Here is a 22,957-nt window from a genome sequence, read left to right on the forward strand (position 1 = left end):
CGGCCATGAGAGAAAAGGACAAGAGCATAACAAAGTGCAGTAAATCCACAAAACAACCATACACACTTCGCTATTGTGGTGACATCATAGGTACATAAATTACGACATCTATTTGCTTAGCAACACGTGTGTATCCAAGGTATCCGAGAACAACCCCCTCTAACACCCATACACTCAGGATCGATTTCAAGAGCGCAAGCAGTTCAAGTTAAACCAGTGTACCCTTTTTTTTGGAGAAAATAACATATTTTTTGATAGACGGATTGATAAATCAACATGTTATCCAAAGGCCCAACGTCCTGTTTGACTGTCTGCAGTGATCTTAATACATTAATCCAGTGGAGGAGTATTGTTCACATAATCAACAAATCATAACACAGGAGGTTAGTGGCACCTTAATTGGGGTGGACAGGCTTGTGGTAATGGCTAGAGCAGAATCAGTGGAAAGGTATGAAATGCATCAAACACATGGTTTGATGCCATTTCATTTGCCCTGTTCCAGTCATTATGCGTCATTATGCGCCGTTCTCCCCTCGGCAGCCTCCACTGAATCATGCGTACAGGAGTTCTCTAAAGAACCCTGATTTTTCTAACATTCTACATGATATGTATGTAGACTAGGTTATTAAAACTGTAAATATTTCAGAAAGTATATATTGATCTATATTGTGTATTTTAAAGTAACATAACAACAGTACTGTACCTGGTCACTCTTGTCTGTGTGTGCTGGCTAAGTCCTTGTGAGCAACACTCGGAACGATCTGTGTCCAAACTTGCGAGATGTGTCACTCGAGACGGACAGTGTTAGAGGCTAGAGGCAACTAGCACAGCTATGCACCTGAAGGAGACGACACACCCTGTTGTCTAAGCACCCGCGCAACACACACACACACACACACACACACACACACACACACACACACACACACACACAAACACACAAAAACACACACATACACACCGACTGAACTTTGACACATCCTCATGAAGACCGGCAAGGCCATCAATAATTAGCCAGCTGCCAGTGAGGGCACTCCCTCCCTGTCTGTCTGACACATTCCTAGGAAGTCTCAAGGAGAACCGTTGTCATGGAGAGGAAAAGGACAGGAGAGAAAATGGACAGGAAAAAAAGAGGCAGGAGGGAGAAAGGAGCAGCAGAGAAAGAGGGGGGCAGGAATGTAAGGAAGGAAATAAGGGGCTGAAAGGAAGGAAATAGGCAATAAACCTTATTTTCGGACAAAATCCGGACGTGCGTGTAGGTAACAGAAGAGTCCTGTTAGGTGTGTTGTCTGGCAGGAAACAGCAGCGGATCAGATCAAAGCTGACGTGGCGATCTTAGGACACATTGCAATCGGCAGGAGGGTTGTGTGTGTTTATCGAATGGGGGGGTGCGGAATCACTCCCACCCATCAAAAGCTTGCCTTAGAGCAGAGCATAGATAAGCAACAGCAGCAGCCTCATTTCATAGACTCAGTCTGCTTTCAACACACACCTCCCTCCCTTTCTGGCAGCACCTTAGGGAATGATAGAGAGAATGTGTAGCTCGACTGACTCAGACTGAGAGGGGATCAAACTAATTCTCCTACACTTCAAACACAAAGGCTTCTCTCTCCTGCTGGCTACTGCACAAGACTGACCCCAATCTTTTCTTTCTGTTGGATGTGGAAATGATATGCACATCCCAAATTCCCACACTGGGTGCTGGACCACGAGTAAATACTGATGAATGAAGAAAGGAAGCTTGCACACGGTAAACGCTGCTCATATGAAGGCTATTCGAGCTGAAACATTGTCTGTGTATTGTGGTGCAGTTGGATCAAAGCACCTGGGAGCAGCATATAATATACTATACCACCTGCAGGCTTTTTATTTCTGTTTTTATTCTCGACACATGACCTCCCCATCAGCTCGCATGTATCCAGACTGTAATCCCTGAACATAGTGGGAGTAGCGCCAACAGACACGAGGGCAGGTCTGGTGAGGTGACTGCTGTAAAATAATTCTGCGTTAATTGCTCCTGTTTCCCTCTGACGCTCTCATCAAATCTTATTTTGTCACATGCTTTGTAAAAAAAAACAGGTGTAGACTAACAGGGAGATGCTTACTTGCCGGCCCTTCTCAACAATGCAGAGAGAAATAAAAATAGAGAAAATATCAAACGTAGTATAATAAATCAAATAAAAGGTCATAATAAATACACAATTGCGTAACGCTAACTTGGCTATATACACGGGGTACCAGTACCGAGTTGATGTGCAGGGGTACGAGGTAATTGAGGTAGATATGTACATATAAGTATATATCTAGTATATATTAAATGCAGCTCGGACATCCTATTATTCTCAACTGATCAGCAGTGGTAACTCCCAGGTGTTGTTCTTTACTGTGAGCAAAGCTCCTCCAACCTTTGAACAATTCTGCTACCTCAGCTCCCCCAGAACGGTGCAATCAATACCTGTGCTTCTTCCAAAGCTAAATGTAAAACATCAACAACATCATCCTATCTTCTCCAGGCCTGGTAGTTGAGATAGCCAGTCCTATGCTCCCTGAGCCCAGGTTCTCCACCTTCACCACAGTAACTGCAGCGGATGTAACCAAGCTGGTTAAAACAATGAGGCCTACCACTTGCACACTTGACACTATCCCCACCTGCTTACCTGCTCTGGAACACACTGGATGTGTTCCTCTTCAGCTCAAACTGGCCGCTGTCACACCAGTACTTAAAAATCCCGGATCTGACCCTGACAACCTCTAGAACTAAACTCAGCAACAACAAAAAAATTCCCTTTTTCAGGACCCTGTGTCTTTCAAAGATAATTCGTAAAAATCCAAATAACTTCACAGATCTTCATTGTAAAGGGTTTAAACGCTGTTTCGCAATGCTTGTTCAAGGAACCATAAATAATTCATGAACATGCACCTGTGGAACGGTCGTTAAGACACTAACAGCTTACAGACGGTAGGCAATTAAGGTCACAGTTATGAAAACTTAGGACACTAAAGAGGCCTTTCTACTGACTCTGAAAACAAAAGAAAGATGCCCAGGGTCCCTGCTCATCTGCGTGAACGTGCCTTTGGCATGCTGCAAGGAGGCATGAAGACTGCTGATGTGCAAAGGCAATAAATTGCAATGTCCGTACTGTGAGACGCCTAAGACAGCGTTACAGGAAGACAGGGCGGACAGCTGATCGTCCTCGCAGTGGCAGACCACGTGTAACAACACGTGCACAGGATCGGTACATCCGAACATCACACCTGTGGGACAAGTACAGGATGGCAACAACAACTGCCCAAGTTACACGAGGAACGCACAATCCCTCCATCAGTGCTCAGACTGTCCCCAATAGGCTGAGAGAGGCTGGACTGAGGGCTTGTAGGCTGTTGTAAGGCAGGTCCTCACCAGACATCACCGGCAACAACGTCGCCTATGGGCACAAACCCACCGTTGCTGGACCAGACAGGACTGGCGAAAAGTGCTCTTCACTGACAAGTCTCGGTTTTGTCTCACCAGGGGTGATGGTCAGATTCACGTTTATCGTCGAGGGAATGAACGTTACACCGAGGCTTGTACTCTGGATTTGGAGGTGGAGAGTCCATCATGGTCTGGGGCGGTGTGTCACAGCATCATCGGACTGTCACATGTCTGTGGAACTTGTTCAGTTTATGTCTCAGTCGTTGAATCTTGTTATGTTCATACACATATTTACACATGTTAAGTTTGCTGAAAATAAATACAGTTGACAGTGAGAGGATGTTTCTTTTTTTGCTGAGTTTACAAGCCTATTTCCAACCTGCCCTTCCTGAGTAAGCTCCTCGAATGTGCTGTTTCTAACCAGCTCCAAAACCATTTGGTCACTCACAACCTACTTGAACCCTTCCAGTCGGGTTCCGGAGCTAGACACAGCACCGAGACTGCCCTGGTAAGGGCCACCAATGACCTCCTGATGAATGCTGACTCTGTGGCTGCAAGCATCCTCATACTGTTGGACCTCAAAGCAGCATTCGACACGATCAGCCACGCCATCCTGCTGGACCGCATGGAGAAGCTCCTGGGCCTGTCAGATACTGGACTGGTTCAGGTCCCATCTCACAGATTGCTTCCAGTTTATAGCTATCGGTCCTAGTAAGTCAGACACAGTTGTGGTCCGACATGGGGTCGCCTCAAAGCTCGGTCCTGGGGCCACTACTGTTTTGTATCTACATGCTGCCACTTGGAACTATCTTGAGGAAACAGGGACTGGGCTTTCACTTTCATGCGGATGACACTCAGCTGTATGTCTCCACAAATACTGCCACTGCACTTCTGGTCAGCTGCCTGCAGGACATCAAAGCGTGGATGCGGTTGAGTTTCCTGCAGTTAACCTGCAAAAAGATGGAGGTCGTCCTGATTAGCACTCGCACCATCATACACAACATCAGCAGCTGCAGCCTCAATATTGATAGTGTCAAGGTCCTCCCTTCCAGTGAGGTTTGCAACCTGTGTTGATATTTGACAGTCAGCTCTCATTTCAGGCCCACATCAAGAGTATGACCAAAGTCAAATTTTCCCATCTACAGATTGTTTCCAGGTTACGACTTATGCTATCACAACCTGCAGCTGAGCAACTCATCCATACCTTTATTTCATCCCGTCTGGACTATTGTAATGCCCATTTTGTTGACGCATTTGCCAAGTGCCTAAACAGGCTACAGGATTTGCAGAAGTGCTCTGCAAGTATCCTGATCACTCCAGTACTGTTCAACCGTCACTGGCTCCCTATATGCTCACGCATCGACAACAAAATCCTGTTTCACACCAACCAAGTTATCCACAGCTCTGAACCCAAGTACCTGTCGGACCTCATTCTACCCTCCTGCCCCACATGCACTCTTCACTCCTCCAGGTCAGTGTCCCTTCAGCAGACTATAAACTATGGGTGACAGGGATTTCAGTTGCGCAGCTCTGCAGCTGTGGAACACACTTCCAGACACTATTAGGGCTGTCTTCTTTTAAGGCACAGCTCAAGATCGTGGTGTTCAGAAAAGCTTTCCAGGACCTCTGCTAATTCTGTTCTCATGTCCTCCGGATCTGATGACACCTGTATATAGCTTTGATTGTTGTCAGTGTTCTATGTTCTGTGTTTTGGGTTGTTTTGTTATTTATTATTATTTTTATAACTAGGAATAATGTGACAGTTAATTAACAGTAGCAGTAATGTGATGAGTCAAAAAGGGGCAATGCAGATAGTCCTGGTAGCTATTTGGTTAACTATTTAACTAACTATTTAGCAGTCTTATCGCTTGGGGGTCTGGCGAAATCCTGCACGGAGCTTTCACTGTGCCTTGCCACTTTAAGAGCACAGCAGCAGTCAGGAAGGAGGAAACAAAGATGGCTCTTCTGGCTCTGTGTAAGCGCTCTCGGCTAGCACGGCAGTTTCGACGGCGTGTGGAACTCTGCAGAAGTCTTGTGTAGTTTCAACGTGCTTAGTTTCTAAAAGTTTCTTGATCGCCTCGTTATCGCGCTACTGCTGATGCATTAGAACCGTTCCATCCTCTGATCACATGGATTACTAGCAACACTGTTGCAAGCTTTTGTCAAACAAACAATCAAGGATTGTGTCGGACGGATGAGTGCACGTGCAAGCCTGGATGCAACAGCCGAGCCCATCTCTCTTTCTATCTCCTTCAGTGCTTTACACTGAAAAAATGTCTCTCTTTGTGCTGCGCTCGCTTTTCAATGTTCGGTGCCTTCGGTGCCTTTGGTGAACTAATAATGCACTGTAGGAGTGTTTAACATTTTAGTTAAAAAGGGAGGTTGCGTGAGAGTTTGTTTATTATTTATTTTTGTTTGAACTGTATTAGTTTTCTGGGGGATTATTGACATTTGGCCAAGAAGATTTTTGGATGAGATGGAGAAAAAGCACAGAAGGCCACAGACCTTCAACATGAGGAGCTGCACCAGGAAGTAATGCAGTGCATTTCCCATCAGGACAAATCCTCTGCACCTCATTTAAACATTCACAGTGTAGGTTGGGAAAAGTATGTGAACCCCTAGGCTAATGACTTCCCCGAAAGCTGACTGGTGTCAGGAGTCAGCTAACCTGGAGTCCAATCAATGAGACGAGATTGGAGATGTTGGTTAGAGCTGCCTTGCCCTGTAAAAAACACTCACAAAATTTGAGTTTGCGATTCACAAGAAGCATTGCCTGATGTGAACCATGCCTCGAACAAAAGAGATCTCAGAAGACCTAAGGTTAAGAATTGTTGACTTGCATGAAGCTGGAAAGGGTTACATAAGTATCTCTAAAAGCCTTGATGTTCATCAGTCCATGGCAAGACAAATTGTCTATAAATTTAGAAAGTTCAGCACTGTTGCTACTTTCCCTAGGAGTGGCCGTCCTGCAAAGATGACTGCAAGAGCACAACGCAGAATGTTCAATGATGTTTAAGAAGAATCCTAGAGTGTCAGTTAAAGACTTACAGAAATCTCTGGAACACGCTAACATCTCTGTTGACAAGTCTATGATACGTAAAGCACTAAACAAGAATGGTGTTCATGGGAGGACACCATGGAAGAAGCCAATGCTGTCCAAAAGAAACATTGCTGCACATCTGAAGTTTGCAAAAGTGCACCTGGATGTTGCACAGCGCTACTGGCAAAATATTCTGTTGACAGATGAAACTACAGTTGAGTTGTTCGGAAGGAACACACAACACTATGTGTGGAGCAAAAAAGGCTCAGCACACCAACATCAAAACCTCATCCCAACTGTAAAGTATGGTGGAGGGAGCATCATGGTTTGGGGCTGCTTGGCTCCCTCAGGGCCTGGACAGCTTGCTATCATCGACGGAAAAATGAATTCCCAAGACCCAAAACACACCTCCAGGTTGTGTAAGAGCTATTTGACCAAGAAGGAGAGTGATGGAGTGCTGCATCAGATGACCTGGCCTCCACAATCACCCGACCTCAACCCAATTGAGATGGTTAGGGATGAGTTGGACCGCAGAGCAGCCAACACGCCATAGCCAACAAGTGCTCAGCATATGTGGGAACTCCTTCAAGACTGTTGTTACTTAAAAGAATCTCCAATATAAAATATATTTTGATTTGTTTAACACTTTTTTGGTTACTACATGATTCCATATGTGTTATTTTTTATCAATAAAATGTATTTATGAAGCCCTTCTTACATCAGCTGATGTCACAAAGTGCTGTACAGAAAACCAGCCTAAAACCCCAAACGGCAAGCAATGCAGGTGTAGACGCGCGGTGGCTTGAAAAAACTATTATTCTCCAATGTAGAAAATAGTAAAAATAAAGAAAAATACTTGAATGAGTAGGTGTGTCCAAACTTTTGACTGGTACTGTACATATATATATATATTTTTTGATGTATTTACTTACTTACTTGAATAGGTTCACGTCTACGCCCATAAAGCGGACAATCTTTTGGAGCGAGGAGTTGTCAAGCGGAGACACCGCTTCTGGTCGAAACGTACTGTAACACGTTGCGGCGATGCTTCGCCCTGGCCTAGAGCAACCATTGGAGCAACCATACTCAGGAATGCTACAGACCTCTGCAGAGAGGCAGCCAATCGTTTCAGAGGTTACAGTGCCAACTTGGCGAAATGAGTCACTCAAATACACACTGCAGCTGCTCACGGTGTCTATCCACACAGAGAGCGATTCTCTGATGGTGTTGTCATGAATGAGCTCTCTTGTCTGCGTAGTGAGAGGGAACACCATTCAAGGATGCAGGTAATCAAATACCATCTACATTATCAGAGATGCTGGAGTCAAAGCACAATTAAGGCACAGATTAGAGCACATTTACACTGAGACTGGCCCTTGTAAAAGTGACAAACCCTCACAATGAGACTATAGGGTCTGTCTCCCAGCTCGATGTGCCAACATGGGTTCAGAGGATTAAACGGGGCCTTGGAGCAGTCTACAATCAAACAAGTGCTCTCTGCTACAGGGTATTTCATTCTTTGTCTCTCTCTCCCTCTCTCTCACACGATCAAATGCATGCACACAAGCACATGCACACGCACACACACACACACACACACACCAAGGAAATACCTAAGCTCTGTCTACTGCACCAAACTTGAATAAATCCAGTTGCTGTGGCAACATAAAGCCATTCCCTCCCCCTCCACCCCTCCCTGCCCCTGGCTCTAGGTGACTCTAAATCAATACTATAGATGAACAGTTAAAACCTGCAGCCAACACCCACAGGGGTTCTTCTTTGTTTGAATCCCAAAATGGCTTCCTATTCAGTTCACTACTTTTGACCAGCCCCATAAGGCTCTATCAGATCCTTTATTAGGCCCTTTGCTCAATTACTGCCAAGCCTGGTTGGTTTGGGTGTCCGGGCCTGCCTGATCTGGGCCTTCCTGCTGCCATCACCGCCACTCAGCCAGATACCGTGTTTGTATTGTCCAGAAATCCATTCTTCCTCCCTTTCTTGGACTAACTATAGATCTTGCTTTCTCCCTATCGAATTGTGCCTGACCAGTGATTTGTTTGAGAAAGGAGGGATGCGTTTAAGAAGCTCAAGGCCAGCATCTATAGAGGAAGTGTAAATAGTAGAATACAGAGGGCGTTATGCTCATAGTGTAGCACGTTTATGTGGAATGCATTGAGCGCATAATCTAGGGATGACACAATTATTGTATAATCGTGTAACCGACAATTATGGAATAACCATGAACTGAAAAAAATCATCACCATAATTGCCTAAATACATTATTTTTAGGAGAAGGGTGGATTCAACTTTATATTAAAGTTAATATAGTTAACCCATTAGCAGTTATACATTTTTACATGAAGAGGGTAAAGTTCATTATAATAGCAGAACGGCACGGTTGGGAGGATAAGCTTAATTTCCAATACTTCCGAGCGGTCAAAACCATACATTTCTTTAGACAGGGGTGTCACCAAAGCTGTGTTGCGTTTATTAGGTATTTCTTCAGGTATATTTTCAAAGATGGATTATGATGCATTACAAGCTAAAAAAAAAAAAATCGACAAAAATGACAATAACTGTGGCTATTTGCATGACAATTAATCATTAACCCAAATTCCATCATTGTCACAACCCTAGTCTAATCAGAAATCAGTGAAAACCTTTACCTTCTCTACTGGGTCAATCAGGTTTCCATATAACCCCGGGTAAGGACTGAGCCCTATAGAATCCCTTCCCCTGAAGGAGCACACCTAAGGAGACAAGAGGGAGAGGATGACGGATTTCATAATAAAACAAAATGACAGACAGACAAACAAACAGCTAGATAGATGAATCTCTGAGACGGAGACGTCAGTTCTATCTCCTCTAATCCCTCTCTTCCTCAATATCAACCTGGCTCTTTACAAAGATTCATCTGATCTCCTCTCTTCTAATGTCGCTCTCCATCGTTGTCCGTCTGTCCCTCGGACAGGAGATAACAGCAGAAAAGAGAGTCAGAAGGGATCAATGCAGATTGTCAGTCTGCCAACAGCTTGTCTGCCCTCTCCTCATCCAAGAGGAAGAGGCAAGGTTTTGGCTGTGATGTCAGATGAGACTGACCTATGTTGACTGGACATGTTGCAAAGGTCGTTCTGTTGTATATAGGAGAAATGAACAAAGAATGAGAAGGACTCAACCAAATTCATGAAAGCACATGATGTGCTTTACTTGGAGCAACCTATATAACAATTTCTAAGTACTAATTCTAGGTGCCTCCACGAAACATTATACCTGAAGTAAGCGAGTCCCCAGTCACATTCTGCGATGCAGACAGTGGACTAGGAAGTGATGTAACGTGAGCATAACAACAACAAAAATAATAATAAACTAACACTTGCACTTTTCTAACTAGCACTGACTTTGCTAATAGCTGCTTAATTGAGAGAAGAAATTGCTTACTATTGACTAGTCACTTTACCCCTACCTACATGTACATTTTACCTCAATTATCTCGACTAACCTGTACCCCCGCACATTGACACGGTGCCGGTACCCCCTGTATATAGCCTCGTTCTTGTCATTTTGTTGTTACTTTTATTTTTTTACTTTAGTTTATTTAGTAAATATTTTCTTACTCTTATTTTTCATAACTGCATTGTTGGTTAAGGGATTGTAAGTAAGAGTGTCATGGTAAGATCTACACCTGTTGTATTTGGTACTGGTAACAAATACAATTTCATTTGATAGGCTATGTGGTTGTCTCACCTAACTACCTTCAGATTAATCCACTGTAACTCCCTCTGAATAAGAGCGTCTGCTAAATGTCTTAAATGTCAAATGTAAAGAAAAAAATAACACAGTCGATGGGAAATATTGGGCCTGCGCCTTTAAGGACACAGGATGCAGCCTCTCTCTCGGTCCACTCCAGTTGTCCCATGTGAGTATCCTATCACTATCTCCAATTACCAAACAGCTCAATCCTAAAATTTGCACTCAGCCTCCACCACCAGGCAGACCATAGAACTAGATTAGAATAGCAAAGAATAAATTGCCATGGTCCGAGTGGCTTTGTCTGGTCTAGTAATTCGATTTCTATGGTTCAGATCAAGCACTGAGAGCCCTACAGGAGAACGTGTTAGGAGCACCCTTTAATTTAGTGGTGTAGTTGGTTGAGGGGGAAAATCCCCTTGAGCTTCAGTACTCAGAGAGGAGAGGGTGTGGGAAGTTGGGGCATGGGAGTATAACGCAGTATGTTGCAAAAAGTTTAAAGCAAGTAAGACATGACAGCTACTAGTCAATTTCATCAAAGCCATTTTGATGCCAAAAAAGTCAATGGATATCACAGAAGATATTGTTGTTTATATTATTAAGATGGATGTGGTTAATGATATAGTAATAGGAAGCCGTGTAAAAAGGCATCTTGTAGATGAATAACACGCATGTGAAATTCACACACACAATACTGAAAGTAGCATATTCTCTTTTTGCCACCCAAATATGTTTAATATGGATCCAAATAATCTATTTCCATCCAGGCCTACTACAAAGCTGGAAAATCTGTATACAGCATCGCTGAACCTTACTATTCCAAATAAAGCATATTCAGGCTACACAATCTGGAAATGGATAAAAAACAGTGATTTTGCCAAATAAAATGCAGTGTCTATTAGCGTAGGATTAAGATTGTGGCGAGCACAATTGACAAGCGGGCTTGTAGGGACGAATTACAATGACTGAGGCAAACAATTCATGTATGTCTCCATGCGGAATAGCCTACCCTGGCAGATCCACAATCATCTGGAGGAGAGAAATCCAAATGATCTGGGCTAATTAATGACATTAGTAATGGTGCCTATACAGTATGCCATTCCTCCTTCAGTGTGGTCGGCTGAATTGGGGTGTATAAATCAGATGTGTGTCCTGGTCCCCATTCATCCCATTAAGGAAATGACACACTAACACAGGACACACACACACACACACACACACACACACACACACACACACACACACACACACACACACACACACACACACACACACACACAGACACACACACACACACACACACACACACACACACACACACACACACACACACACACACACACACACACACACACACACACACACACACACACACACACACACACACACACACACACACACACACACACACACACATACACAGACACGTGACGCAAACACGTAGAAGCATGCAGAGACATGCATGCACTTAGGCAAACACATACACACAGAGCGAGACAGACTGCACTCTATATGACCCTCCGCTCTTCTAGTTGCCTCGTGTCCTATATAAGCATTCCTTACGTGGAGACATTGTGGAAGGCAGCATAACAGACGGATAAAATCATAAATACATGCATTTCTTTTCAACAGCAGATGGCTTTCATGCAGCTCATTTCTGCTCTGAAGGCAAACATGGTTGAGAAAATGAGAACGTCAGAGGCGAGAGGAATGACACATCAGTCCTACAAATTCCTCTTGCTGTCACATACCTATTGCCAGTTTACTGGGCAGTTTTTTTTTTTTTGCTGGCCAAACAACACGTGGACACTTAAACAGAGCCAACTCTTACAAAGTTTTGAAGATAAACAGTACTCCTTGTTCTTTAAGGTAAACTTTGGCATGATTGGGTCTGCCTAGTGCCTAGTATCACCAAGGCCAACCTACACTAAATTACCAAAAGTACTGTATGTGGACACCTCGTTGAACATCTCATTTCAAAATCATGGACAGTAATATGGAGTTGTTCCCCCCTTTGCTGCCCCCCCTTTGCTGCTATAACAGCCTCCACTCTTCTGGGAAGGCTTCCACGAGATGTTGAAACATTGCTGCAGGGATTTGCTTCCATTCAGCCACAGGAGAATTAGTGAGGTCGGGCACTAAGTTTGGGTGATTTGGCCTGGCTTGCAGTCGGCTTTCCAATTCTTCCCAAAGGTGTTCGATGGGGTTGAGTTCAGGGCACTGTGCAGGCCAGTTAAGTTCTTCCACACCAATCTTGGAAAACCATTTCTGTATGGACCACGCTTTGTGCACGGGGGCATTGTCATGCTGAAACAGGAAAGGGCCTTCCCCAAACTGTTGCCACAATGTTGGAAGCACAGGATCGTCTAGAATGTCATTGTATGCTGTAGCGTTAAGATTTCCCTTCACTGGAACTAAGGAGCCTGAACCATGAAAAACAGCCTCAGAACATTATTCCTCCACCACCAAACTTTACAGTTGGCACTATGCATTCGGGCAGGTAGCAATTTCCTGGCATCCGCCAAAGCAAAATTCATCCGTCGGACTTCCAGATGGTGATGCGTAATTCATCACTCCAGAGAATGTGTTTCCACTGCTCCAGAGTCCAATGGCGGCGAGCTTTACACCACTCCAGCCGACGCTTGGCATTGCGCATGATGATCTTAGGCTTGTGTGTGGCAGCTCGGCCATGGAAACCCATTTCATGAAGCTCCCGACGAACAGTTATTGTGCTGACGTTGCTTCCAGAGGCTGTTTGGAGCTCGGTAGTGAGTGTTGCAACCGAGGACAGGTGATTTTTACGCGCTACGCGCTCCAGCACTTGCCGTTCCAGTTCTGTGAGCTTGTGTGACCTACCACTTCACTGTTATAGGATGCCACGTTTCCAACAAGTCAGTTTGTCAAATTTGGTCAACTGTAAGTGCTGTTATTGTTAAGTGGAAATGTCTAGGAGCAACAATGGCTCAGCCGCGAAGTGGTAGGCCACACAAGCCCACATAATGGGACCGCCGAGTGCTGAAGCACGTAAAAATTGTCAGCACAATAACTGTTCGCCAGGAGCTTCATGAAATGGGGTTCCATGGCCGAGCAGCCGCACACAAGCCTAAGATCACCATGTGCAATGCCAAGCATCGGCTGGAGTGATGTAAAGCCTAGTTAAATAAAGGTTAAATCTTTTTTTAAATTAAAAGCTCACTGCCATTGGACACTGGAAATGCATTCTCTGGAGTGATGAATCTGGGTTTGGTGGATACCGGGAGAACGCTACCTGCCACACTGAATAGTGCCAACTGTAAAGTTTGGTGGAGGAGGAATAATGGTCTGGGACTGTTTTTCATGGATCCGGCTATGCCCCTTAGCTCCAGTGAAGAAAAATCTTAACGCTCCAGCATACAATGACATTCTAGAATATTCTGTGCCTCTAACTTTGTGGCAACAGTCTGGGGAAGGCCCTATCCTGTTTCAGCATGACAATGCCCCCGTGCACAAAGCGAGGTCCATACAGAAATGGTTTGTTGAGATCTGTGTGGAAGAACTTGACTGGCCTGCACAGAGCCCTGACCTCAACCCCATCGAATACCTTCGGGATGATTTGGAACGCCGACTGTGAGCCAAGCCTAATCGCCCAAAATTAGTGCCCGACCCCACTAATGAACTTGTGGCTGAATCGAAGCAAGTTCCAGCAACAATGTTACAACATCTAGTGGAAAGCCTTCCCAGAAGAGCGGAGGCTGTTATAACAGCAAAGGGGGGACCAACTCCATATTAATGCACATGATTTTGGAATGAGATGTTCAACGAGCAGGTGTCCACATACTTTTGGTCTTGTAGTGTATATTGTAATAAAATGTAGGCTACTAAAGAATAAAGCAACAAAAAAAACTGTAGGGTTGAAAAGTCTCGCTGTCCCCGGTAGCAGAATATGATGGGTTGCGTAGCCTACCAGTCAAAGATGCAGTTCTTAGCCTATTCTTTCCGTTTCTACTGAAACAAACTGGAAATGGTGCATGCGTATATACTGTAAATGCATAACATACCAGAGAACACAATGCGATGTGTCCGACTCCCCTGTTGGCCTAAATATAAAAATAGTTCCCGTTATAGCAACTAAAAAAGGTAGACCCTTCTCCGTCAATTGACAGCGTGAAGGCTTGCCTTGTGCTGCACAAAAAGCGGCAGGACAAGAGGCGACATGTGGGGGATGGTCCCAGGGCCGGCTCTAGCTTTTGGGGACACTAAACGAGATTTGGTTGGGGACCCCTCCACCAAGCGGATCAAAAAAAAGTGTGGCCCCCCTCTTGATGGCGGATAGAAAAATGTATGTTTGAAAGTTAATTTCCTGCAATTTTACACATTTTGCCATGTGGAGGAGAGAAAATGTTGCAATTTTTTAACACATTTCATGCAATTCTACTATATATTTTTGCTGTTTCAAAGCATTTTTTCTGCAGTTCTACTGATTTTTCCATGGTGTGGAGAGACATTTTTGCAGTTTTAAAGCAAATTTCCTGCAATTTTACACATTTTGCCATGTTAATGATATCTGAGTAAGAGTGACAACAAAAATCAATGAGGACCACCTGGAGGTCAGGGCCCCTGTGCATGTGCTCTGCGTGCCCAGTCGGTATTCGGTCATGATTGCTATAAATTTAGATTATTGGCTAGACTAATTTAACAATCTAAAAAATGTTAACTGACATGGCTAATTGAGTGACTGTCAGTGTTAGATACTACTGCACTGTTGGAGCTAGGAACACAAGCATTTCGATAACATCTGCTAAATATATGTATGTCAATGGAGGCTGCTCAGGGGAGGACGGCTCATAATAATGGCTGGAACGGCGCAAATGGAATGGCATCAAACACATGGTAACCATTCCACCTATTCCGCTCCAGCCATTACCACAAGCCCGTCCTCCCCAATTAAGGTAGCACCAGCCTCCTGTGGTGTATGTGACCAATAAAATTTGATTTGAAAACAGGAGAAACTGCTGAAGCACAAGCAAATGTTGAACTTACACCTTGTGTATTCTACTATTCTAACTCTCTATTCTATTCTAAGTTGAGAACCAGACAGTTCCTAAAAACCTTTTGGGGGGGTGGGCCCCCTAGCAGCCTGGGGCCCTAAGCGACTGCTTATGTCTGGAGCCGGCCCTGGATGGTCCAATGGAAGAATAATGTTATGGTCTTTAAATGAACACCCCAGTACAAATACCGCTGGCTGAATCCCCAAACAAGACCGGAAAATGTATCTGAAGCTTCTTCTAACGTAAAAAAAATAAAATAAACTCGTATTTCCAAAAAAGGACGAGTGGTGGTTCAGGTTGAAAAGCACTTTGATAAGTGGTGTAAGCTTAGACAGTGTATACCTATTGCAGATATGTGTCAATTAATTTATTTGATTAACAAAAGTGCATGGCTATTTTACCCATAGGCTAATTTGCAAAAATGACGATGCGGAATAATAATTCCCTGTCTATAGGCAATTCCATTTAGTCTACTGCACTTTTCCCGCCAGTTCAGTAGATGACGCTAAAGCTGCTAGTTCCAACGTCTGGGCATAAACGCTCTTGAACGCCTTCCGTCGTTCCTTCCGGTTCCGGTCCCCTAGCAAGTGGCAAGGTAGGCAAATGCCTAGCAAAGATAATCTGAATAAATCTAAGACATCTTACATTGAATGAAGCTGTTACTCTCAATTTTAGATAGATGTGTATGTCATTGTTATAAACATCCACACATTTCCCCAAAAAGCCTTATATTATTCGAGATGTAGGTTAAAATACACAGGGTAGTCTAGCTACCTACACGGACTTCCCTGCTATGTCCTCGTATCACATCATTTGTAATTATTTTTCAAAGCTAGTGTGATAGGTAGTAACCACTGCCGGATGGAATTCGTTCCAAATGTGGTTTTATCATTTGACACTAGAAGCCTGGTAAAAGGTTCGTTACCTACCTCACCTGGGAAATGAGCCCATAGTTGTCCGAAGAAGCTAGCTAGCTAGCTTAACGTACCTACCGGCTGGGGTAACGTTAGTTGACATAAGTTAGGACTCCCAATCTTGTGACTTTAGTAACCTTACAATCTTGTAGTGGGGTGTTAGCCAGCCAGTATGTGGGTAGGTGGACATCCCTGTTATATTGCATTTGACGCTAACGCTTGTCTCATTTTCGGTTGTGTGAATAGATGCTGATGCCTAAGAAGAACCGTATTGCCATCTATGAGCTCCTCTTCAAAGAGGGCGTCATGGTGGCGAAGAAAGATGTGCATCTGCCCAAGCACCCTGAATTGGCCGACAAGAACGTGCCCAACCTTCATGTGATGAAAGCAATGCTGGTGAGAGCCACTTGAACTTTAGGAGATATTGATTCTACTGTTTGAGTTTTTCTCAAGTTGGTTCTGTCCTTTGAGACCGGTGCAGTTATTGTCAAGTAGCATGATGTCCACAGTTAAACTGTGGCTGTTGAGTTAAAGACTGGATTGTATCTGAATTCTGGGATTTTTGTTACATGTTGATGTGATGACCTGAGCAAGGTGAATTTGAGCAAGGTGAATTTTCATGTGCGTGGACTCAAGGGTGACAGTGATGAAATTATGCATATCTCTGGGGTATTCTAGGGGTGTGCCGACATGACCATACTCATAATCGTATCCGTAAAGTGACAGTTGGATCGTATTATACTCGCGATAGGAAAAAACTTGAGTGTTTTTAATATGCCTAAATAGATGTTGGGAAAATACCCCCCTGCCCATTCTCACCGGGTGCGTGTCTGTATCCTCAATTTGCAGTGGGCAGCTAAGTTTGCTGTCACTTAGTCAAAATGCGCATTAGTGTTTAATCTATTTTCCCTACCCTTGCCCCACTTGTTGGATATTATGCTCATTGATAGTTTGGTAGCAAACATCCTCACCTTGTTATATATATTGTTATATATAACAAAACAACAATGTAAAGTGTTAGTCCCATGTTTCATGAGCTGAAATCCCAGAAATGTTCCATATGCTTATTTCTCTAAAATGTTCTTCACAAATTTGTTTACATCCCTGTTAGTGAGCGTTTCTCCTTAGCCAAGAGAATATATCCACTAGACAGGTGTGGCATATCAAGAAGCTCATTACACAGGTGCACCTTGTGCTAGGGACAATAAAAGGCCACTCTAAAATGTTCACTTTTGTCACAACACAATTCTACAGAATTCTCAAGTTGAGGGACCTTGCAATTGGTATGCTGACTGCAGGAATGTCCATCAGAGCTGTTGGCAGAGAATTGAATGTTAATTTCTGTACCATAAGCTGCCTCCAACGTCGTTTTAGAAAATTTTGCAGTACGTCCAACCGGCCTCGCAACCGCAGACCACGTGTAACCACGCCAACCCAGGACCTCCACATCCGGCGGCTTCACTTGCGGGATCGTCTGAGGGGGGTGGCGGGTGCTGAGGAGTATTTCTGTCTAATATATGTATTCTGTGGGGTAAAACTCATTCTGATTGGGTGGGCCTATGCCCTCCAAGGCCCACCCTTGGCTGCACCCCATGCCCAGTCATGTGAAATCCATAGATCAGGGCCTAATGATTTGATTTCAATTGACTTATTTCCTTATATGAACTGTAACTCAGTAAAATCTTTGAAATTGTTGCATGTTGCGTTCATTTTTGTTCAGTATATTAAGTGAGTGGACAGAGATACAGCTTCACCCTAGCCAATCAGAGCACCAGGATCAACGTACAGCCCGCCCTTCTCTTTACAGACAGGCAAGCTTGCCAGTTGAGTTATTTAGACCACGCACATGACTGACTCAAAGACAGTACAGTATGGTTGAGAAACTCTGTGACTGAGAGATGAGAAACATACTTGCATGCACCTGAAAAAAAAAGAAAGAAGAAGTTTCGTATCACGGATAATTACAAAAGAATACTCTGATATGATTGCATCCAGAAAATTGCCCATATCAGTTACGATACTCATTTTGTCAGATGACTCGGCACACCCCTAGTGTATTCATTAACGGAAACGGTTTACTTCAATCTGAAAAAAATTGGCTTTTCAATGAAAACAAGAGTTTCGATTGGACACATTTTATCTCGGTCCCTCCCCGTTTGGTGTCTTTAGTAAACACTTTCTGTTGCTAAATGTTTTTCAATGGATTCTGACTAATGAATACACCACCGATGTGGATTTTCAGACTTGCACACAGTTGGATTACGGAAAATGTTTCCCTAGCATGTCATGACTGTTGGATTTTGGGGCTTTGTCTTTATATAAAACAACTAAAATATTTTTTCATGTTTGTTTTTCAGTCTTTGAAGTCACTTGGGTATGTCAAGGAGCAATTTGCCTGGCGCCATTTTTACTGGTACCTCACCAATGAAGGTATCCAGTACCTGAGAGACTTCCTGCACCTTCCACCTGAGATTGTTCCCGCCACCCTGCGCCGCCAGATGCGTCCTGAGACCGCGAGGCCCCGGCCCAAGGGTACGTCCACTTATAGTCTAACCATTTTCACACTAATGAGATGCACTGTCCTGGACTGGTTACACATTAGGCTTGGGAATTGCCAGGGACCTGACGATACTTAGTTGCCGATACAATATGTATTGCGATTCTCACTTCCTATATGTATTACATTTCGATACTGCGATTTGATGTTTCAAACATATTGCTGCCAATGTCTGCTTCAGAAAGACATGGGCTCGATCATTTCTGATCAGTCATGGCAATAAGTGATGGGGGGGAAATGGTTTACTATTTAAAAACAAGCTATAGGATGAAAAATACGGGCGCTTTGGCGCATATACAGCTGACTAGCGTTAGCTAATGCTACCTGGCGCTGTGTTCCATCCCTGGTCCTGGAGTACCGCCACCAGTACACATGTTTATTGTAACCCTAGACAAGCACACCTGATTCAACAAATCATCAAGCCCTCAATGAGTTGAATGAGGTGTTTGTGTCACGGGCTACAGCGATGAGATGATCCATATCTGGGGTGTATTCATTAGTCAGATTCAGTTTTATTTTTACATATCGATACTTTGAGTCGATTTTATAATGTCCAAAATATAGCCTGTGTGTGTGTGTGTGTGTGTGTGTGTGTGTGTGTATGTATGTATATATATATATATGTGTATATATATATATATATATATATTATACCCCCATCACTATTACATATCCACCTCGTTGCTGGAAAAGACTATATGAAAATAAAGTAACCAAACCAGTATAGTATGTGAATGGGGTATTACTGCTATTAATGAGGCCCTACTTCAACAGGTCTGGGTGACTCCAGTCCTGGGGGGCTGCGGTGTGCTGGCTTTAGTACCAGCCCTGTACTAACTGATTCAACTAATCATGGTCTTTGATTTAGACCTTGATTGTTTGACTAAGGTGGTTTAGAGCTGGGTTGGAACATGTCTGCATACACTGCATCCCTCAGGAGCTGGACAGTGAGGACTATCGGGTTTTGTACTGTATAGTCATAGGTGCTGATTGGACCCAAACCTGATGTTCCTTCCTGTGTTTTTGAGTCTGACATTCCACCCAGCTGAGCATTGTCTTTTCTTTTCCAGGTATGGAGGGAGAGAGGGGAGAGAGGCCTGCCCGCTTCAACCGTGATGGGGGTGATAGAGACAATTACAGAAGATCTGCTGCACCGCGTATGTATAGTTTTACAGAATCCCTCTAATCCTAACCATCGCTTTCAACCAACTGGGAATTTCACTATCTGCTGACTAGTGTGCTTTGTAGCTCCAAATATCTGCCTTGAGATCCAGTAGTTGGTGAGCACATTTGTTATTGGTAATGACTTATTCCTCAGCCTTTGTGACTAGTATGAATGGTGATGAATGAAGGAAAATGGCGATAACTAAAACGTTTTGGAATTTGTTTTGATTACAATCTGTTATTTTCTTTACAGCTGGTGGAGACAAGAAAGCAGAGGCAGGTGCTGGTTCAGCCACAGAGTTCCAATTTGTAAGTACTGTATTGCCTAATGGTAATGTAGTCTGAAGCAGGTGCTCAACTCTGTTCTTGGGGACCGACTCAGTATACCGGTTACCATGACAAGTCTGAATAATAAATGGTCATAAATGATTGTTTATTGTATAGCCTACCGTTGAAAGGTTGTATACTGTACATCTATATGGCACTAGAATAGGCAATTCAAAGCCTTATTTGTGTGCATTTAAGTTGAGACTCAACAAGATGTCATTGCCACGAGCAATTGTAATTGATTATACGCTATTGTGAAAAACAACATACATTGGGCAGCCAGACACACTGTAAAGTTATTCGGGTTGACACATTTGGGACATGAATTGGAAACATAACTATATGACACTCGTTTTGCTGACCAACTATCTTGTGATGTGGAAGCTTATCCTGTTCTTTGTTTTCAGAGGGGTGGATTTGGACGTGGCCGAGGACAGCAGCCTCCTCAGGAGTAAATGTCTATCATTACTTTACAATAAACACACAACACAACTTTGTCCTTTTTATTTGTCAGTACTTTAAATATGGACCATTCTGGATTAATGTAGCATTCTTTCCAATGTTTGTGTGGAGTTATTCATTTGCACACTACAGTAATTATACTAGCTGAAGCGTGGCAGAGGTTATTCAAAGTACAGTCCTTTAGTCAGGGGTTTAACAACCTATAGTAAATACAGGTATTAAGTGGAATACTAAGTAGGTAGACACTTTGTTACAATGATCAAAAAAGGCAAATGGAATCCAGATCTGAAATACTGGTGTTTATTTGTTGGCACATTTATATTACAATCTTCAGTCTTCTCACTGGTTTTTCACAGTCCCAAATGACAATAGTAAATATTCCAGTGACGTACACCTTGGCGAAAACAATTACTACAAATATGTAGGCAAGGGCAAGGGCTTGTGCTTAGGGAAATGCACACTTATATTTTAGGTAGCCCAAATAGCTTTCTTCACTGAATCCCATCTGATTGTGACTTTGCCTTATCAATTTGTATATAGCAAGGGAGTATCACTCCTACTACAGGATGATCCAATAGAAAAATAATCAAGCTGTCAGAGTAGTCACTATCCAAATGCAATGCCATGAAACAAATACTGCTGAGAATGCAAGAATCCTCAACTGGACATTCACTGACTGAGGCAAAACTGTTTCACATGCGTTGCAGAATACTGCCTGACCACTAGGAGGTGTGATATAGGCAAGTTTTACATCACTCCGGTGAAGGACCAAGGAGGCCTATCTGAGCAGAGGCTGCGTTTGATCTTTTTAAAATGCCTACATCCACTCCTTCCGGCTTTCACTGCGTGCTGTGTGAAATCGTCCTAAGGAAGAGAGAAATGCATTTCTTAAAGGACTCAAGCAGGGTATATTTATACAGTACTTATCCCTTTCCTAATAATGAGAAGTATTGAGTAATTAAACCCCTCCACTTCCAACTTTCATTGTATTAACAAAAGGAGTTAACAGAACTATGTATTAAATGGGAGGAAAGGGGAAAAATACACTTATTGACTAAAGCATAAGGTTTATCTAGCTATAAGTGCTGCTTTAGCTAGTATGTACAAGGTATCTCGTCAGGAACACAAGAAAATCGACAAAGTACAAACAGGTTAAAGAACAAGTGGTCATTCATTGGCTGTTACATATGGATATCCACATTCATTGCCCTCGCTTGTGCCCATTTTGAATAGAACCCCTTCACTTTAGAGATTTTACAATTCCATCTCTAATTTGATCGCTCATTATCATATAAAGAAAATGGTGGATTAAGGGAGGCTGACCACAAAATTCAATAATAGGCCTAAATGTATTCTGCTCTGTGGGGCTAAGGTGGTATTGGAAAAATTGGTTTCCACTAGACAGTTCCAAGACTTAGCCCCCCACACCTTTCGATGCAGCTCATGTAATGAAGCAATAAGGCCAGAGGGGGTGTGGTATATGGCCAATATACCACGGCTATTCTTAAACGCACGGCGCAATGCGGAGTGACGACACAGTCCTTAGCCGTAGTATATTGGCCATATATCACAAACCGCAAGTTACCTTATTGCTATTATAAACTGGCTACCAATGTAATTAGAGCAGTTAAAATAAATGTTTTGTACCTGTGGAATACAATCTGGTATAACACAGCTGTCAGCCAATCTGCATTCAGGGCTTGAACCACCTAGTTTATAAAAAGCAATAAATGGTTCAAAGTAGAATTTCTATTGATATCAGTAATCCACTCACCACTTTAGTTCAACCCTTACATTATAGAATAGACCTTGAGTCTGGGATTGGGGATAACATACACTCGGTTGCCAGTTATTAGGTGCACCCATCTAGTACCGGATCGGACCCCCTTTGCCTCCAGAACAACCTGAATTCTTCAGTGCATGGAAACGTTGCTCAATTGGTGTGCAAGGAAAACATCCCCCACACCATTGCCCCATGCTGCTTATGTAAAATCCTGACTGACATCAGCATGACTCAACAGGAACTGGGATTCGTTTGACCAGGTGATGTTGGTGATTGTGCACACTGGAGACACTTCTTGTTTTTAGCTGACAGGAGTGGAACCTGGTGTGGTCGTCTGCTGCATTAGCCCATCCGTGCCCATCCGGTAACTGGATGCCTCCTTTTTATAGCAAGCCACGGCCACGTGACACACTGGAGGAGCTAACTATTTTCGGGAATGGATTGGTGTACCTAATAAACTGACCACTGAGTGTATATAATGCTCATTTTGGAGGGCGAATGATGAGCTACTGAAACAATGACAG

At 43.4% G+C, this 22,957-nt stretch overlaps 3 protein-coding genes across 7 annotated transcripts in view; 1 reads left to right on the forward strand and 2 right to left on the reverse strand.

The window, feature by feature from the left end:
* Positions 1-14,382, reverse strand: part of LOC139536532 (protein kinase C and casein kinase substrate in neurons protein 1-like) — a 57,821-nt gene extending 43,439 nt beyond the window's left edge. For 2 of the 5 annotated variants that reach the window (XM_071337107.1, XM_071337108.1), the window contains exons 1-3: positions 14,237-14,382; positions 9,119-9,202; positions 3,868-4,362 (exon numbers count right to left, since the gene is read on the reverse strand). In XM_071337107.1, coding sequence (XP_071193208.1) covers positions 3,868-4,039 — 172 coding nt within the window. In that variant the 5' untranslated portion in view covers positions 4,040-4,362; positions 9,119-9,202; positions 14,237-14,382. Of the gene's footprint in view, positions 1-703; positions 1,314-3,867; positions 4,363-9,118; positions 9,203-14,236 lie in introns of those variants that run through there. The other 3 variants (XM_071337109.1, XM_071337111.1, XM_071337110.1) reach the window with 3 other exon arrangements.
* Positions 14,383-15,383: 1,001 nt separating this feature from the next.
* On the forward strand, positions 15,384-20,680 carry LOC139536537 (small ribosomal subunit protein eS10-like). Its single transcript, XM_071337120.1, has 6 exons — positions 15,384-15,821; positions 16,387-16,536; positions 18,498-18,672; positions 19,768-19,854; positions 20,115-20,170; positions 20,596-20,680. The coding sequence occupies exons 2-6, from the start codon at positions 16,387-16,389 to the stop codon at positions 20,641-20,643; spliced, it is 516 nt and encodes a 171-aa protein (XP_071193221.1). The 5' UTR covers positions 15,384-15,821; the 3' UTR covers positions 20,644-20,680.
* A 254-nt stretch (positions 20,681-20,934) lies between these two features.
* LOC139536536 (diphosphoinositol polyphosphate phosphohydrolase 1) overlaps positions 20,935-22,957 on the reverse strand; it is a 31,551-nt gene continuing 29,528 nt past the window's right edge. Inside the window, exon 6 of the mRNA XM_071337118.1 lies at positions 20,935-21,514. Coding sequence (XP_071193219.1) covers positions 21,468-21,514 — 47 coding nt within the window. The 3' untranslated portion in view covers positions 20,935-21,467. The remainder of the gene's footprint in view (positions 21,515-22,957) is intronic.

The sequence above is a fragment of the Salvelinus alpinus genome, chromosome 12 (assembly GCF_045679555.1).
Source record: "Salvelinus alpinus chromosome 12, SLU_Salpinus.1, whole genome shotgun sequence".
NCBI lineage: Eukaryota > Metazoa > Chordata > Actinopteri > Salmoniformes > Salmonidae > Salvelinus > Salvelinus alpinus.